This window comes from Sorex fumeus, unplaced genomic scaffold (assembly GCF_029834395.1).
Source record: "Sorex fumeus unplaced genomic scaffold, SorFum_2.1 ptg000098l, whole genome shotgun sequence".
NCBI classification, from domain to species: domain Eukaryota; kingdom Metazoa; phylum Chordata; class Mammalia; order Eulipotyphla; family Soricidae; genus Sorex; species Sorex fumeus.
In genome coordinates this window covers 60,490,238-60,509,399 of record NW_026606155.1, presented here as the reverse complement: position 1 = coordinate 60,509,399, position 19,162 = coordinate 60,490,238, and the positions used below count along the sequence as shown (strand labels likewise).

General features: G+C 46.7%; 1 protein-coding gene across 2 annotated transcripts; it reads right to left on the bottom strand.

Moving 5' to 3' along the window:
- Positions 1–3,938: 3,938 nt before the first annotated feature.
- On the bottom strand, positions 3,939–18,956 carry EAPP (E2F associated phosphoprotein). 2 transcript variants are annotated; one of them, XM_056133886.1, is made up of 6 exons: positions 18,766–18,950; positions 14,761–14,942; positions 13,884–13,979; positions 12,181–12,298; positions 9,094–9,207; positions 3,939–4,514 (listed from the first exon to the last, which is right to left on the bottom strand). In XM_056133886.1, the coding sequence occupies exons 1-6, from the start codon at positions 18,837–18,839 to the stop codon at positions 4,244–4,246; spliced, it is 855 nt and encodes a 284-aa protein (XP_055989861.1). In that variant the 5' UTR covers positions 18,840–18,950; the 3' UTR covers positions 3,939–4,243. The 2 variants fall into 2 exon arrangements, with proteins under 2 accessions (XP_055989861.1, XP_055989862.1); XM_056133887.1 differs by lacking the exons at positions 3,939–4,514; positions 12,181–12,298 and having other exon boundaries at positions 9,137–9,207; positions 18,766–18,956.
- Positions 18,957–19,162: the final 206 nt, after the last annotated feature.

Genomic DNA, 19,162 nt, shown 5'->3' with positions numbered 1-19,162 from the left:
GGCAGTGCACAGGGGACCATATGTGGTACCAGGAATAAGACCCAGGTTGGCTGCATACCAGGCAAGCACCTTACCCACTGTATTCTCTCTCCAGCCCCTTGACTTATTCTCCTTATCTAACTGCACCAGCTAATAGCTCTAGTGAAAGTAACATAGGCCCTGGGTTCAGTCAGTCCTCAGCAACACCCTCTCACAGCTCACCCCCCCGACACACACACACCACACACAAACTAAAGGTCAGATGGGGTCAAAGAAATAGTACAGTGAGTACAGTGAGTAGGACGCTTGTCTTTCAGAAAGCAGCTGAGGCAAGGTTCAATCCCTGCTACCACATATGGTCCCCTGAAGCCTGCCAGAGGTGATCTCTAAGGACAGGGCCAGGAATAAGCCCTAAGCACAGCCAGGTATGGCCCAAAGGAAAAACAAACAAAAACTAAGGGCCAAGTCCAGAGCAATAATATAACAGGCAAGGTATTTGCCTTGTATATGGCCAACCTGGGTTTAATCCCTGACAACATATGATCCCCAAATCCCACCAAAAGTGATCCCTAAGCACAGAACCAGGAGTAAGCCCTAAGTTACCCCCATGTGTTGCTAAAAAACAAAAAATAAACAAAATACCCCTAAAGGCCAGAAAATAATTCAACGGGTTGAGAGCATACTTTCATTCAGGAGGCCCAGACTCTCAGGGTTCCCTAAACAACACAGGGAATAGCCCCTGAGAAATGCTGGATGCATCCGGAAAAAAAAAACAAAAACCACCTAAATTCAAAACTGAAAAACCTCAGGATTGATGCTCCACTTCAGGTGAAAGTTCCATCCTTTTTTTTGTTTTGAATTTTGGGCCATACTCAGCGATAGGGCTGGAGCAATAGTACAGCGGGTAGGGCGTTTGCCTTGCACCCGGCCCATGTGGCCGACCTAAGTTCAATTCCTCCGCCCCTGTCGGAGAGCCTGGCAAGCTACCAAGAGTATCTTGCCCTCACAGCAAAGCCTGGCAAGCTACCCATGACGTATTCAATAACAATACTGAATACTAATGTATTCAGTAACAGTAAGTCTCACGATGGAGACGTTATTGGCCCCACTAGAGCAAATGAACAACGGGAGGACAGTGTTACAGTGAAGTGTTACTCAGCGATGCTCAGGGGTTACTTCAGGCTCTGCACTCAGGAATCACTCCTGGCAGTGCTTGGGGGACAATATGGGATGCTGGGGACCGAACCTGAGTTGGCTGTGTGCAAGGCAAATGCCACACCCACTGTACTATTGCTCCAGCCCCTGAGATTTGAAAGTAATCATCAGGGGTTAAGGGTTCAATGAGATGGTATACATGCCTTAAGTGCAGGAGATCCCAAGTTCTACCCTGACAGCTCACTGCAAGCATGGTTGGGTGCAGTCCTAGTGGCCTGCAGCCCCACAAGGCTAAGGAGTACCACATCACCAATCCCACATCCTAAACTGTCAGGTCCACACCACAGGGCTGAGTATCACCAAGAGAGGCCCCGAGCACAGTTGGAAGGCTAAAAAAATAAACCCACCAAGAATCTCCAATGATATGCCGGACTCTCAGAGTAAAAGAAGTGGAAAAACTCTGTTTTTGTTTTGCTTTGGTTTTGGGTCACACCTAAGCAGTGGTCTTCGAAGGACCGTATAGAATGCTGACCGTATGGGATGCTGAGGAGATCAAACCCAGGGCAGTGTGCAAAGCAAATGCACTACTCGCTGTACTATCTCTCTGGCCCCAGAAAAATCTAGCTGCTTTTTATTTTTGAAAGTTTTTTTTATTTTAGTTTTTTATTGAATCACAGTGAGATACCACCTTTGTTCATGATTGGGTTTCAGTTATATTCCAACACACCCATCCCTGGCAGTTTTCTTTTTTTTGGCGGGGGGTCACACCCGGCAATGCTCAGGGGTTACTCCTGGCTCTGCACTCAGGAATTACTCCTGGCGGTGCTGGGAGAACCATAAGGGATGCCGGGGATCGAACCCAGGTCAGCCACATGCAAGTCAAATGCCTTATCCGATGTTCTATCACTCTGGTGCCCATCTGGCAGTTTTGCTTTGTTTTGTTTTTTGCTTTTTGGGTCACACCCGGCGATGCACAGGGATTACTCCTGGCTCATGCACTCAGGAATTACTTCTGGCGGTGCTCGGGGGACCATATGAGATGCTGGGAATCGAACCCAGGTCGGCCGCATGCAAGGCAAACGTCCTACTCGCCGTGCTATTCCTCCTGCTCCCACCTGGCAGTTTTAAAGTGAAGATAAATGAAAGGGTGGAAAACAAGTAGCAATGAGGAAGGTTTACAGGCCGATGTTGCAGCTCAGTGGTAGAGCACTTGTCTTGCTGATATGACGCGCTGAGTTCAATGACTAGCAAAGTGCAACTGAAAGGTGGTGTTGGTGGTTTGCTCATTCTGTTTTGTTTTGCACTACTCTTTAGTAAAAATTAAATATGGCAATTATTGGGAAGATTTAAGAAACTAATGGCAAGACTGAGGGGTGGAGGAGGGAGGGGTGTTATTTGGGCCACACCAAAGAGTGCTGTACTAGCACTACGCTACTCCTAACTCTGCTTGGAAGTGACTCCTGAGTGTGTTTGGGGCACATGTCATGCTGAGGATCAAAATAGGTTTGATCACATGCAAGTCAAGTACCTGAAGCCCTATACTGTCTCTCCTGCCCCAGATGGAGATCTTTTTTGGTTTGTTGGTTTCTTGGTTCTTGGTGGAGGGCCACAAGCATCAGTGTTCAGGGTTAACTCCTGGCTCTACGCTCAGGGATCACTCCTGGCAGACTCAAGGGACCAAATGAAGAGCAAGGGATTGAACCTGGGTCAGATGTGTGCAAGGCAAGCACCTGACATGTTATATTATCTTCCACACCCAGGAGTACTTTTTGCTTATTTGCTTTGAGGCTACACCCAGTGATTCTCAGGGCTTACTCCTGGTTCTATACCCAGGAATTACACATGGCAGTGCTCAAGCAGCCCCAAGAGTCTTGAATGGGAGTATTCATACACACTTTACACTATAATACTCCTACTAAATTTGAACCCCAACAAAATTCTTAGAAATGGGCCAAGGAGCTAGCTCAAAGGGCTAGAGCATGTGTTCTACATACTTTACATATGGAAAACCCAGATTTTATCCCTGACACCCATGCTCCCCTAAATACCCTACCGTAGGAGTAGCCCTAAAACACAACGTGGTATGCCCATGCCTCCCAAAAAATCTCTTACAAAAATGCATCAAGGGGCCATTGTACAGATAAGTAGGTGAGATGCTTGCCTTGTGTGTAGCTGACCTAGGTTCAATTCTCTGGAACCCCATATGGTCCCTCCGGCATTGCCAGGAGCGATCCTGAGCAGAGTCAGAAGTTAGTCTTGAGCACTGCCCAGTGTGGCAAAAAAAACAAAAAAGAACACTACTAAATACAATCTTTTAAGAAAAATATGTACTTCCTTGTAGATAAAGGACCAAACACGATAACCTCTCAGGGTCTATATTACAAACCATAATGCCCAAAAGTAGAGAGAGAGATTATAGGGAATCATGTCTGCCATGGAGGCAGGGGGAGGGTGGGAAAGGGGGGGTATACCGGGGATATTGGTGGTGGGGAATGTGCACTGGTGGAGGGGTGGGTGTTTGATCATTGTGTGACTGTAACCCAAACATGAAAGCATGTAACTATCTCATGGTGATTCAATAAAATTAATAAATAAATAAATAAAATAAAAATTTTAAAAAAATCTACTCCCTCAAAGCAATACTAACCCCATGTAATTCTAACAGTAACTTAAGTACTTTTACTTTATCCTAAAGGGCAGAGGAGAAACAGATACTTCTTAACAGAAACAAAAAATAATTTCTAGTTTAATCACACCAACGGTATATAAAAAAAAAAGTAATAATGATACTCTGAAACAAAGAATATTTTAACTCTACAATATTTTAATTCTAAAGAGCTTTAATAAATAGAAAGCCCCAGAGTTTTCAAATGTCCATCTAAAGGGAAGAATAATTAGTCCCATCAGAGTAAGGGGGTAAAAAATTTAATTAAAAAAAAAAAGGGTGGGATGAAAGATTGATAACCATTCTCTTTCACAAATAGAAAGAAAAGTCACTGCTTTCTCACATAACCATGCAGACTCTGACTTTATGAAAAAGCAGGAGGAAAGGAACTGTTAATATTTACCTTATATACAACATCAGGCAATTAAATGCCAACTGTGCTATTTAGGAATGGCTTGCTAAGACATTGAAAAAGTGGAAGACTTCATCTTTGTCATAGACTGCCACTTCCGTGGAGCACTCGGTGCACATCACCGGGTGGTAGATTTCTTCTGTGTCTTCCGGCGCTGTGGCATCTCCGTCACTAGACCGCATCTTCTTATGGCCGCGCCTTTTCTTCCTGTTCTCGGGGATTTTGTATCTCAGAACCTCGTCTTTGTTGACAGAACAATTCATCACAAACATTGCTCTATATTGAGTTTTATAGGATTCATGCCTAAGAGGAAAAGAATACAAAGAGCTTGGCTTGAGTCTCTAATTTAGTTGGTATCCATTTAGATAAAAATTTTAATGTAAAATTTTTAATGTGGGGCCAGAGCGATAGCACAGTGGGTAGGGCATTTGCCTTGCACGCGGCCGACCCGGGTTTGATCCCCAGCATCCCATTTGGTCCCCAAAGCACCACCAGAAGTAGTTTCTGAGTGTAGAGCCAGGAATAACCCCTGTGCATTGCTGGGTGTGACCCAAAAAGGGAATAAATAAATAAAATTTTTAATATGACCAAAAATGTAAAAACTGGCATATCTAAGCGGGGGGGACATGGGGGTTGAAAGGGAAACTGGGGACATTGGTGCTGGGAAATCACACTGGGGAAAGGGAAAGATGGATGTTGGAATATTGTATGACTGAAACCCAATCATGAATAGCTTTGTAATGCCCTATCTCACGGTGATTCAATTAAAAGAAAAATATCTCATTCTGAGGTGCCAGGGCTATATACATGCAAGTCAAAAACTGTACTGTTGAACTACACCTCTGGCCCTCCCCAGCGGTGCTGGGGGCCTCCAGGACAACACCCAGCAGTGCTCTAGAGTCATGCAGTGCCGGGGATCAAACCTGATACCATGTGCATGTTAGACAAGTGCTTCAGCACTCTGAGATCTTTTCACAGCCCAGTTTTGTTTGTTGTTGTTTGGTTTTTTGGGGTTTGTTTTGTTTTGTTTTTTAGTTTTATGAGTTGGGTCTGGGATATAAATCTATTTTAAGTTGCCTTTGGGCATTTGTCATTCCCCTACTATGTCTCTCCATATCCCCATAAGAGGGAGATTATTCTGTTTCTGTCCCTTTCCTTTGTTTCTGGGCCATACCTAGAAGTACTCAGGGTGTGGTCCCCCTGGTGGACTTGGGGGACCATATGGAATGCCTGTGTGCAAGGCAAGTGCCCTACCCACTGTACTATCTCTCTGGCCCTGTTCCTCTCCTTCTGACTAACTTCTCCAGATCTATCTGCATGGTAGCAAACTGCACGATTTCATCTTTTCTCCTTCCCCCACCCCTACCCTGGGGTTTTTGGACTATATAAGGCAGTGCTCAGGGTTTATTCCTGGCTCTCAGAGACCCCTCCTGATAGTGCTCAGGGATGAAACCCAGGATGGCCACATGTAAGACAAGGGCCCTACCCACTGTACTATTGCTCCAGCCCCATGATTTCATCTTTTTTTTTACAGCCAAATAGGGATACATTCTTTTTGGAGGGAGAGAAGTAAAGAAAAATGGGGGCTTGGGGCCGTATCCAGCAGTGCTCAGAGCTTATCACTGTCTCTGTGCTTAGGGATCAAACTGGGGTTGGCCATGTGCAAGGCAAGCACATTACACGCAGTACTAAAGCTCAGTGCTAGATACACTCTTTAAGCTACTCCTTGCCGGTTCACGGGATCATGGTCAATATCTCCACTTCCACTGCTGTTAAGTCTAAGTCAGGAGTCTCCGAAAGAGCCCAAACATCTGTGGAAGCTCTCACTCAATTCACTGGAGGTCTGAACGTGTGTGTGTGTGTGTGTGTGTGTGTCTGTGTGTGTGCAACAAAGCTTTTATCAAAACTTATTTCACTGTCACTGTCATCCCAGTGTTCATCAATTTACTCGAGCGGGCAACAGTAACATCTCCATTGTGAGAATTGTAGTTACTGTTTCTGACATATCGAATATGCCCACAGGGAGCTTGCCAGGTTCTGCCGTGTGGGCGGGATACTCTCGGCAGCTTGTCGGTCTCTCTGAGAGGGATGGAGGAATCGAACCTGGGTCAGCCATGTGCAAGGCAAACACCCTACCTGCTGTGCTATTGCTCCACCCCAAAACTTATTTAGAAAAAAAAAAATCTGGGGCTAGAGCGATAGTACAGCGGGTAGGGCATTTGCCTTGTACATGGCAGACCCAGTTTCGATTCCCAGCATCTCTTATGGTCCCCCAAGCACCACCAGGAGTAATTCCTGAGTGCAGAGCCAGGAGGAACCCCTGAGCATCATTGGATGTGACACAAAAAGCAAAAAAAAAAACTTATTTAGAAAGATGTGAGGGGAGAGAAAGGGAGAAGTTTGTGTTCAAAAGAGAACACAGGCCTCTCCAAAATGGAAATATGCAAGCAAAGAAACACACAGACAAGCAAGTGGGATACATGTTCAAGGGAGAATATGGTCTTGAAGACCAAGCCTGGAGTGCTGAACTTGGAAGTGACCAAAGAAGTCTGAGAAGTCATATTGAGCAAAGGGAACATCTGCAGAGTAGCGGCAGAGAGAGATGCATACAGCACACACAGGACTGGAAAAGGTAAGGCATTTTTGCCTTGCATGCACCCAACCCATGTGCGATCTCTGGCACCACACGATTCCCCCAATAAAAATCAGAATTTACTGAAATAACCTCAGATTTCCAGGACTGAAAAGTTAGAATAGGAAATAAGATGCTTGTCATACATTCAGTAGACCCTCGTTCAATCCCCAGCACTGCATATGATGATCTGGCCAGGAACCACTCCTGAGCAGAGCCAGGAATAGCCCCTGAGCACTGCTGGGTATGGCCCAAAATCCCCAATTTTTTGTTTTTTTTTCTTTAGGCCCTCCCGTTGATCGTCGATTTGCTCGAGCGGGCCCAGTAACGTCTCCATTGGAGACTTTGTTGTTACTGTGTCTGGCATATCAAATACTCTCGGTAGCTTGCCAGGCTCTCCGAGAGGGGCGGAGGAATCGAACTCGGGTCGGCCATGTTGGCCGTGTGTAAGGCGAACGCCCTACCCGCTGTGCTATCGCTCCAGCCCTAGCGATATCACAGCGGTAGGGCATTCGTCTTACAAGTGGCCAACATGGCCGACCCGAGTTCGATTCCTCCGCCCCTCTCGGAGAGCCCGGCAAGCTACCGAGAGTATTCGATATGCCAAACACAGTAACAACAAAGTCTCCAATGGAGACGTTACTGGGCCCGCTCGAGCAAATCGACGATCAACGGGAGGGCCTTTACCTTTACCTTCTTTAGGCCACAGCTGGGCCATGCTTAGGGGTTACTCTAGGTATTGCTCAGAGCACTGGGCAATGCTGGGGATCAAACCCGGATCAGCCGCATGCAAAGCAAGCATCTTACCTCTGTGCTATCTCTCCAGCCCCATTTTTTTTTAAATAAAATTTTTAAAAATGAAAAACAGTCCAGATGCCAGAGAAATAGTTCAAAAACTTAGGGCTGAGGGCATACTCTGCATACAGGAGGCTGAGGTTTGATTCTGGGTACCACAGGGTTCTCTAAGAAATGCCAGGTTTGGTTCAAAAAAAAACAAAACAAAGTGCACTTTAAAGGTTAGCATGAAGTTAGTACTTACAGGGGATAAGGTTGTCTTGTATGTGGCCAGCCCAAGTTCCATCACCAACATCGGATAGGGCCCCTGAGCACCACCGGGATGATCCCTGAGTACCACCAATTTTGTTCCAAACACAAAATTTTTAAATGTCTAATTGGTAATAATTTGAATACTCAGGAGCTAAAGAGATAGTACAGTGGGTAGAGTGCTTGCCTTACACGCAGTTGACCCAGGTTCGATTCCCAGCATCCCATATGGTCCCCTGAGCTCCACCAGGAGTAATTCCTGAGTGCAAAGCCTGGAGTAAGCCCTGAGCATTGCCACCTGTAGCCCAAAAACAATAAAACATCCTCTCAAAAAACAAACAAAAAAACTTGAATATTCAAAGATTTTTTTTTGGGGGGGGGGTCACATCCGGCGATGCACAGGGGTTACTCCTGGCTCTGCACTCAGGAATTACTCCTGGCGGTGCTCAGGGAACTATATGGGATGCTGGGATTCAAACCCGGGTCGGCCGCGTGCAAGGCAAACACCCTACCCGCTGTGCTATCGCTCTAGTCCCAGAATATTCAAAGTTCTTTTTAATAGAAAAAACGATAGGGCAGGGAGAGGGAGCAGGGCACGCATGTCACTACTAAGGTCAGTACTCAGGAGTCACACCTGATGGTGCTCAGGGCATTAATACTATACCAGGATTCAAATCACTCTACGAACTCCAGTCACATGCAAGGCATGTACCTTAGCCTCTGCACTACCATCCCAGCCCAGGGGAAAAAGTAATTCATTTTCTAAATTTGGGAGCCACATTCTGCAGTGCTCAGAGGTTACTCCTGGAACACTGCTTTAGGGGGTGGGGGTGGGGGATCACTTCAGCCATTTCTCAAGGGACCATATTATGCTGGTATCAAACGTGGACCTCCCACATGCAAATCATGTGCTTCGCTATGTATAACCAAAAATATCTGCATAAAGATTAGCCACATAGCATCAAGGATATATGAGTTTAGAAGTTTATCATCAGAATTCCTAAGACACTCAAAAGTCTATTTCTGATTTTTCAAAAAGGCACCACCAGTGGAGCTAGAGAGATAGTACAGAAAGTAAGGTATCTGCCTTGCACATAAGGGGATAAGCCCCTGAACACGGTGGAGTATGGTCTAACACCACCCCCCTCAAAAAAAAGAAATAGACCTCTGAACTGTTTTTGCGTGTGTTAACTTCTTTTCCACTACCTTTGGCAATCAAGACACAATGTAGTCATGCAGGCAGGGCAATTCAAGACAGCATCACTGTTTGGAACAGGCCGTTGTTGTTGATGTGATCTCCGTAGTCCCAAACCATGGTAGCTAGAACAAAAGTAAGAAAGGGGGAATAAGTTACACTATAGTCAGCTCTTGATTTCTAATGCTATTCTCCAATAAAAGACGCTCTCAAGGCTTAGGAGAAAGGCTAATTCCAAGACTAACTCTATGCCCTTGCATTGCAGGGTATCAACATGAACCTGGACCATCATGAAACAATGGAGAAGTGCTCAAAATAAAGAAGGGGCTAGAGGAGCTGGAGTAATAGCACAGCAGGTAGGGCGTTTGCCTTGCACGTGGCCGACCTGGGTTTGATTCCCAGTATCCCATATGGTCCCCCGAGCACTGCCAGGAGTGATTCCTGAGTGCAAAGCCAGGAGTAACCCCTGAGCATTGCCGGGTGTGACCCAAAAAGCAAAAAAAAAAAAAAAGCAAAAAAAAAAAAAAAGAAGGGGCTATAAAGATAGTACTGCAGGTAAGGCGCTTGCCTTGCACACTGTTGACCTGGGTTCAGTCCATATGGTCCCTGAGCACCACCAGTCGTGATTCCTAAGCACAGAGCCAGAGCACGACTGGGTGTGGCCCAAAAACAAAAAGAAAAAAGAGGAAGCAATAAGTGGGAATGTCAAAGAAGTAGAGGGGCCAACTGAAAAGCCCCCAATGAAATGGTCTAAGCTGAAAAACTGAGCAACATCACAGTACTAAACAATACCCCAATACATAAATACCCACAGAACTGTTACAGTTTTTTAAAAAATGATTAAAAGGCTGGAAGAGGGTTGGAGCGATAGCACAGCAGGTAGGGCGTTTGCCTTGCACGCAGCCAACATGGCCAACACAGGTTCGATTCCCAGCATCCCATATGGTCCCCCAAGCACCGCCAGGAGTGATTCCTGAGTGCATGAGCCAGGAGTAACCCCTGAGCATCGCCGGGTGTGACCCAAAAAAGAAAAAAAAAAGGCTGGAAGAATAGTACAGCAGGTATGTTGCTTGCCTTGCACATGGCCAAGCTGGGTTAGATCCCCGGCATCCCATATGTTGCACCAAGAACTGCCAGGAGTAATCCCTCAGTGCAGAGTCAGAAGTGACCCTTGAGTATTACCAGGTGTGGCCCAAAAAGCAAAACCAAAGAATAAATGGGGTGGGGGGTGCACAGACAAATCTCTTATACCAAAGAATGGCAAGTAACTCATGAAGCTACTCTCCAAGCAAGGGAGTGAAGCATAACTTGCCACTCCATACCTGTGGGCTTTGTGGTGATGATTCCTTCCAAAGTGGATGGCATGGAGAGTGTGAGGGGGCAGTGGAAATAAGGTGAAGGTAGAGAAACCTTCAGTCAGGTGATCAAGATGGGTGTTAATAGACATAAACTAGGTTGACAGTCAATTATCTTTGGTACATGATAAATATGGCACTTTCCCTGTCTTCCTAAAAGCATATCATCCCAGTCTGTTCATGAGAAAAACAGATAAATCGCAGTAGAAGAACTGCTACAATATACTTGGCAGTTCTCCTTTTGTTAGAGGGCAGGAGATATCCTTTAGGCGTAAGGTCTTTGCTTTGCATGCAGTTGACCCAGGTTCAATCCCCAACCCCCCGGCTCCATCTGATCCCCTAAGCATTGCCACGGGTCAGTCCTGAGGACAGAGTCAGAAATGTGCCGGAGTATGGCACCCCCGATTTTCTATTGTGTTTTTGGGTCATACGCAGCAGTACCCAGCAGTACCCAGGGCTTATTCCTAACTCTGGGCTCAGGGATCACCCCTTGCAGTGCTCAGGGGACCATATAGGATGTCAAGGATTGAACCCAGATCAGCCACTTGCAAGGCAAGCACCATGCCTACTGTACTATCATTCTGGCCCCATGGCCCAAAATTTTCTTTAAAAGAACTGTTCAGGGCCAGTGATATAGTTCACGGGTTAAGGCATTTGCCTGCAGCCAACTTCTTTCCTTTTTATTTTTTTGGGTGTGTGGGGAGGGTAGGTGGGGTTTACCCAGTGGTATTCAGGGTTCAGTCCTAACTCTGGCAGTGGTCACGAGTTCACATATGGTGCGAGGGACATCAAACAGGGTCAGCATGTACAAGGCACATGACTTAACCCACAATTAAGTCTTCAGGTCCATTCTCTCCCCAGCATCTCACATATGGTTCCTCAAGCAATGCCAGAGGTCACTCCCAAGCAGAGTCAGGAATAGCGCCGAGCACTGCCAGTGTAATTCAAACTGCACCACCACCCACTTCAAAAAGAAGGACTAAGGACAGCAGCTTGAATAGAACAAAATAATTTATTTGTTTTTTTTTGGGGGGGGTCACAGGGAGCCCATACTCAACAGTACCAAAGACAGAATCTGGGACTCCTGCATGCAAAGCAGACATCCAAGCCCTTTGAGCTATCTCCACAGCCCCAGCAATAAAAATTTACTTTACTTTTTGCTCTGTTTTTTTCCCCCCCAACAACAGATTTTTTCAAGGCACATTATGATTGAAGTATGCTATTTTCGAATTAAAACTACCCAACAGTTTTTAAGGACCAGCAAGACAGGACAGTGGGCCGGGCACTTGCTTGCCTTGCACACAGCCAACCTGGATTCCATCCCCAGCATCCCAAATGCTCCCCTAAGCTCTGCCAGGAGTAATCCCTAAACAAGGAGCCAAAATTAAGCCCTGAGCACAACCAGGTGTAGCCTAAAACCCCCCCAAAAAAGACATTATTCACCATTTTTTCCTCCAACTTTTTTATGTGTATCTATACTAACAAGCAGTCATAATGTGAGTGAAGTAGGAAAAAATTGCCTTCGAGAGGCAGAGGGATGGATCGCTGGGTGAACACAAGCTTTGCATGCAGAGTTCCAGGAACTGCCCTAGCACCGCTTGGCACGACCCCCAGTAATACAGGGAGCAGCCCCTGAACACGAACATCCCCTGAGCAACACCAAGTATGGCCAAACAACCAAAGCAAAATCACCTTTTAATAACTTTTTTCTAAATATTAGAGATATTAAATTTAAATTCTTACCCTCTTCTCTGTGCATCAACCCAGGCCTGATCTCTGTTATCTTTTTCAGGGTCATATAATAATTCATCATTTGTTGGAATCCTGTGTTGCTTTTTCTTTTTTTTCTTGGTTACCTGCGCTGATTTTGAAAATGTTAAAGATATGGCTAAGTATCAAGTCTAAAGTTCCTATCTCTTTAATAGAGAATGAAGACTCCCATTTCCTAAGCTGTATTTTTTTTCTTTTTCCTTTTTTTTATTATTATTTTTTAAAATTAGTCACCATAAATTACAAAGTTATTTATGACTGGGTTTCAGGCATGCAATGTTAACACTAACCCCTTAGCTATATTTTTTCTATTCACATTTTCCTTGAAGATTTTTAAATTACCCCCCAAGTAAAGTTATTATTCAGTTAAAAAAAAAAGGCACTAAAATGAGAATAACAGAAGCAAAATCTGTTCATCAAAAACTGGTATTTCAGGGGCTGGAGAGACAGCACAGCGGGTAGGGTGTTTGCCTTGCACGCAGCTGACCTGGGTTCAATTCCCAGCATCCTATATGGTCCCCTGAGCACTGCCAGGAGTAACTCCTGAGTGCAAAGCCAGGAGTAACCCCCATGCATCGCCATGTGTGACCCAAAAAGAAAAAAAAAAAACTGGTATTTCAAGAACTCAGAAGAAATGAGGGGCAGGAGCTATAGTATAGCAGGTAGGGCATTTTCCTTGCACTAAACCCACCTAGGTTCAATTTCCCACATCCCATATGGTCCTCCAAGCTTGCCTGGAGTGATGCATGAGTGCAGAGCCTAGAATAACCCCTGAGCATTGCCCCAAAACAACACCACCCCCCAGGGAAAAAAGAAAAAAGAAAAAGAATGGAAACTGAGAATTCAAAAAGGCTACTGAGAATCAGTAACACCTCAATAGGCTGAAGGCATCCTTTCCATGCAGAAGGCCTGGGTTTGATTCCCAGCACCATGTTGGCCCCTAACACTGCTGGGGAACATCCCAAACAATGAGCCAGGAAAAACTTCAAGCACTGCCAAATGTGGCCTAAAAATCAAAATATATATAAAAAGGCTATTGAGGGGGGCTGGAGAGATAGAATAGCAGCTAAGTTGCTTGCCTTGCTCCTGGTTAACCTGATTCTACCCAGTCACCTGTTATATCTCCCAAGTCCCACCAGGAGTGATCCCTAGGTCAGAACCAGGAGTAAGCCCTGAGCTTAGCTGTAAATGAACAATTAAGAGATGTTAAATTTTTTTTTAATTTTTTAAAGAATGAAAACACAGGGGCTGGAGCAATAGTACAGAGGGTAGGGTCCTTGCTTGCCTTGTACACAGCCAACCCAGACTTGATCACCAGCATTCTCTATGGTCCCTGAGCACTGCCAAAAGTGATTCTGAGCGCAGAGCCAGCACCAGGTTTTAGCAAAAAAAAAACAAACATACAAATAAAAAAAGACAAAAACTCAGAGGGAAATTCTAGTATCATATCATTGCCATTGCCATGGCGTTCCACGCGGCCAACATGGCCGACCCGAGTTCGATTCCTCCGCCCCTCTCGGAGAGCCCGGCAAGCTACCGAGAGTATTCGATATGCCAGACACAGTAACAACCAAGTCTCCAATGGAGACGTTACTGGGCCCGCTCGAGCAAATCGACGATCACTGCCATATAAACTTCTTTATAAACTAAAACTGCTAAACACAGGAACATGTTACCTGTTTTATCTTCTTCTTCAGAATCAGAGTCAAAATATATATCATCATAGTATTTTGACGGAGCTGTTCCAACTCTCCCATTTCCTGAGGAAGACCCTATTCAAACCATAAAGAAAATTTACAGATTAAACCAAGAAAATTCGCAAAAATCCAGGTCACATTCTTCCTCTCTTGTTGTGCCAAGAACATGACATTACCTATATTTTCTCTTGCATCCCTAAATCTTCCTTTTAATTGGCATTTGTTTTTATTATTACTTAATACACAGAACATCAATGCCTAACAGACTCATTTTCATGAACCAGATTTCAAATCAGGGACATTTAACAAAAAAGATCAAGAATCAGGGCTGGAGCAATAGTACAATATATAGACACTTGCCTTGCACATGATTGGCCTGGGTTCTATCCCCATATGATCCCCCAAACCCAGCCAGGAGTGATCTAAGTAGAGAGTCAGGATTAACCCTTGAGCACTGCTGGGAATGACCCCAAAACAAAAAAAACAACAAAAAAAAAAGAGCATAAGCATCAAAATGAAGTATGTTTCATTACTTACAAAAACGAGATAGGAATTTTGGTGATTCGATTCAATTTGACATATCAACATTACATAAAGCTAAAAATACTTCTCAGAATGTATCCCCTCCTCTTTTTTTTTTTAAATACAGAGTGAAAATTACAAAAGGAAACTATCCAAGTTAAATACTACTAAAGTCTCTTTTCAACAACATAGGCAACTTCATCACTGGACATTACAGAAGAGTACGCTATTGATTCACTTCATACCTACTCAAAGTACCACAGACAAAACAGCATAAATTAGGTTCTTGACCTCTAGAGCTCACAAAAATATGTTAAAATCAAGCAAAATTTACCTTTATCCAGAGAGGATAACTTGTCCTCCATTGTTTTTATGGTAGAATTTAACTCAGCTTCCATTTCCTTTTCAAATTCATCTTCACTAGATGACTCACTTTCTCCAGTAAGACATTCTCTGATGAGTTTTCTTTTTTGGTCGGGAGTTCCATGTAAAAGCACATCCACTTCATCTTCGGAACTAGTATAAATACAATCATAAAGAATAGCAAAGAATTAGGGGACCAGAGAATTAGTAGAATGGCTAAGGCACTTGCCTTGAATAAAGTCAACCAGGGTTTAACCTCTAATCACAGATGACCCCCCCCAAATCTCACCAAGAGTGATCTCTGAGCACAGAGCCAGGAGTAAGCCCAGAGCACTCTGGGTGTGGCCCAAAATTTAAAAAAAAAAAGTCAAGTGAAAGAATTAAAGGAGGGCTTGGAGAGATAGTACAATGGGTGGGGGTTCGCCTTGCACATGGCTGAACTGAGTTCAATCCCCAGCAACTCATGTGGCCCCCAGAGCACTACCAAAAATGATTCCTGAATGCAGAGCTAGAAGTAACCCTGAGGCGAGCAAGAAAAAGATACAGCTCCAAGGACTAGAGTGGATGCTTTTCTTTCTTTCTTTTTTTTTGCTTTTTGGGTCATACCCGGCAATGCACAGGGGTTACTCCTGGCTCATGCACTCAGGAATTACTCCTGGCAGTGCTCAGGGGGCCATATGGGATGCTGGGAATCGAACCCAGGTCAGCTGCATGCAAGACAAATGCCCTACCCGCTGTGCTATCGCTCCAGCCCCAAGAGTGGATGCTTTTCATGCAAGTGCACAGGTTTGATTCTCAGCACCATGTGGTTCCCTGAGCATTCCCAGAAGGAGGCCTTGAGCACTGCCAGGTATGGCCCTGCCTAACTTAGAAGCATGAGGCTAGTGAGACCAGTTTGTTTGGAACCCTCCAGTGCACAATGAAGTGTGTGCTCTCCAGTGCACTGCAACCAGGTGTGCGTGAGCACACCACCACTAAAAATGTGTGATCCCTGGCAAGCACCACAACCGAGTGAGCAGTACAACTAAGTCTTGCAGTTTATCTTGGTGTGCCAGCACCAAAACCTAGTGTGCAACCCCTAGCCAGCACCACAACCAACAGGTGTGAGCATTGCAACCTCTGGACCGTGTAGAAATAACAAAAGGGAAAAGAAAAAACGGGGGCTGGGAAGATAGCTCAAAGAGCGGGAACATACACTTTTGAAACACGAAGGCTTAAGTTCAGCCCTAGCAAAGCATGCCCCCCTATAGCAACACCAGGGCAGCACTGTGGATCCTAAACAATGCTGAGTTGGTTCTGGTAGCTGCCCCATCCCTGGGTTCAAGCAGCACTGCATGATTGGGCCCAAGCACTATTGGGTCCCCACAGCCAGGTCACTATTACCACGAGTGGTGCCTCCACCAGTCGTCTTCAACTGCCAGGCTGCAGAGCCATCCAAAGATGTAGAAAAGTTGAAAACCACTGTCTACCAGAGTGATTATAACTACCAGTCCACGGACCAGTACCCAGAGAGCTGCTGGTCCATAGGTATAAAGAGGTTGAAGAAAGCTGTGCCAAACCAGAGCACTGCTCAGGAGGCCCCAATAAAGTAACAGTCATAATAATTCAAATCAACTTAAAATTCTCATCTCACCCAATAATTTTGAGTTTTACAAGTTTACATTGATATGCTATATTAGTTATTATCAGTTAATAGGTCAATTATCAGTTAATAGATCAATTATTTTTCTTTTGGGGGGAGAAGGCAGGGCTGCAGGAGTTTAGGCTATACCAAGCTATTCTCAAGGCTCACTACTGGCTCTGCACTAAGGGGTCACTCCTGGCAGAGCTCAGGGGGCATATAGAGACCCTGAGTCAGCTATGAGCAAGGCAAGCACCTTACTCGTTGCACTATCATTCTGGCCCCATATTTCTGCATTTTCTAGTTTGGTTTTTTTTTTGAGGGGGAGGGTCACATATGGGTAGTACTTAGTGGCTACTCCCAGTTTGGTGCCTGCAGGGGTTGCTCTGCAGTACCAGGGATCAAACCCAAGGACCCTCAGTCCAAAGCATGTGCACCAGCCCTTTGGACGATCTTCTATGCCCAATATTTTTTTAAAAAGCACTTTTTTTTTTGGCTTTTTTATTAAGGAGGCATCATACCCGGCAATGCTCAGGGGGTCTTCAGACCCCTCCCTCCCCCAGTGAACTCAGGAATTTACTCTTGGTGGTGGTACTTGGGGGACTATATGGGATGCCAAAGATCGAACCTCGGTCAGCCTGGGTCAGCAGGAGTAATGCAAAAGCCCTACCCATGGTACCATTGCACCTGCTCCCTATACCCAACATTTTTATCATAATTCCTAAGTTGATGCACTGGGGTGGAGGGTTATAACACCAGCAATCAAATCCAAGGTTTTACACCTCAAGGCAAATTTATTGCTAAGCTACAACCCTAACCCTATTTTTTGCGGGGGGAAATGGGGAGGTACCAACAGCCATGACCAATCTGCACTCAGGGGGCCACACCTAGCAGAGCTTGGGAGACCACGGTGGTGCTGGGACTAGAACCACTGTCATGGCCACCGTCACACACATGGCAAGTGCCTCACTCTGTACTAGGACCCAGAGATAGTACAGTGGGTAAGGTGCTAGCACAGAACCAAGAGTCAGGAAGGATTCGATCAATAGCCACCCCAGTAGTGTTCAGAAGCTCATGCAGCGAGGGGAATTTTGCTCATGCGCCAGCCCTGTGTGCGATCTCCCCTCCCCTAAATAGAAAGGGTTTGTTATTGTTGTTGTTTTTAGGGGACGCTCTGGGGTCACTCCTGGCTCTGAGCTAAGGAACTACCCCTGGCGATGCTCGGGGAACCATATGGGATGCCGAGGATCAAACCCGGGTCAGCCGCGTGCCAGGCAAACACCCTATGCACTGTGCTGGCCCTCCGGCCCGTTAAGAACTGTTTTGAAGTAACCCAAGTGAAATGGAGACAACAGTGGGCTAAAGTCAGGTTCTGGAACACTGCTAGATTCCAATCACACTGTACTGAAGCATTCACGACGGCCTCCAGACCCCTCACAGGCGGGATGCAGTCACCGAAAGGCATCCTGACAGTGAGTCTTGGTACCCGTCCTCATCCCCGCACAGAAAGAGGCTCGCACCTGCAAACCCACGCGGACCCACACCGAAGGGAGGGCGGCCTCCTGGCACTGACTGGTGCTTTGACACAATCGTGTCAAGTTTAGGATGCGCACCTGATGACAGCTTTTAAAAAACCGGTCACGTCGGCCTGGCAACCTCTGTACCAACTTCCCCCAAGTGGGGTGGAAGTCCCTCGGAACTGCAGCAGCGCCGACGCTCTCCGCCTTCTGGGAGAAACGGAGACACCGCGAGCAGTCCGGAGAGAGCATGGAACCCATCGCTGCGGGGACGCCGGACAGGGCAGCGCGTCCTCAAGACCCACACTTCCTATCAGACCCCGGAACGTCCCGAGATAGGTCGTTTCTCCTTCCAGCCGAGACTTAGGCCCTGCCCTGGCTCACTCACGCTGCCACTGAGCTGCAAAGAGCAATTCGAACATCGCAGGGAGGGTTGTTTGTTGCCGTCGTTGCTGTTCGTTTGGGGGGGACAGGGGGGCACACCCAGTAATGCCCAGGGCTTACTCCAGGCTCTGCACTCCGCACAGGGATTATTCCGAGCACGAACGGGGGAGGGGCGGGGGGGGGAGACTCAGAAGGGGTGGCGGAAATCGAACCCGGGTCGGCCGCGTACGAGGCAAACGCCCCTACCCGCGGGACTCTCTCTCCTGCCCACATCCCTGAGTTTGAAACTTTACTGGGGGGCCGCCTTTCCCCCGAACCGGTGCGGGGGGGGGTCTTGTCTCGACAAAGACCCCCGCCGGCCACGGCCTCCTGCAGCCACGGCCCCGAAACGTCCGACGACCAGAGCGCAGGGAGGCGGCGCAGAGGGCCCGGGTGGGGGGGGGGCAGGGCCCACCTGCTCAGAGCCGGCTCCTCGTCGCTGGCCTCTTCAATTAGGTAGGGGTCATCGTCATCGCGGAGCCGGTTCATGGTGGCTACAAGTCCCGAGGCAGCCCGGGCTGCTCCGCCGCGTCTCTGTTTACCCTGCCGGTGCGGTCCCTAAAGCGTCCGCCGACTCCACTTCCGCCCGCACTTCCGCGTCCTCCTGCTGCGCCTGCGCAGATCGTCCTTCTCCCTCCCCACCCCCCACCCCCCTCCCGCGAGGGGTGGGACTGGATCCTCTGGCCCCCCCCTTCCCCCCTCCCAACCTCCCAACCTCTTGTTCGCTTGGAAACTGCAGCCTTAAAGCCGGGGAAGAGAAACCTCATTGGCCGCAGGTTCCGTGGCCGACACTCGACACTCCGTCTCGCGTT

Coding starts and splice junctions, on each gene's coding strand:
- EAPP (XM_056133886.1), bottom strand. CDS start 18,839: ATGAACCGGCTCCGCGATGACGATGACCCCTACCTAATTGAAGAGGCC. Junction 13,980..14,760: donor GTTATCCTCTCTGGATAAAG/GTAAATTTTGCT, acceptor TGGTTTGAATAG/GGTCTTCCTCAGGAAATGGG. Junction 9,208..12,180: donor GTTGATGCACAGAGAAGAGG/GTAAGAATTTAA, acceptor CTTTTGTTCTAG/CTACCATGGTTTGGGACTAC.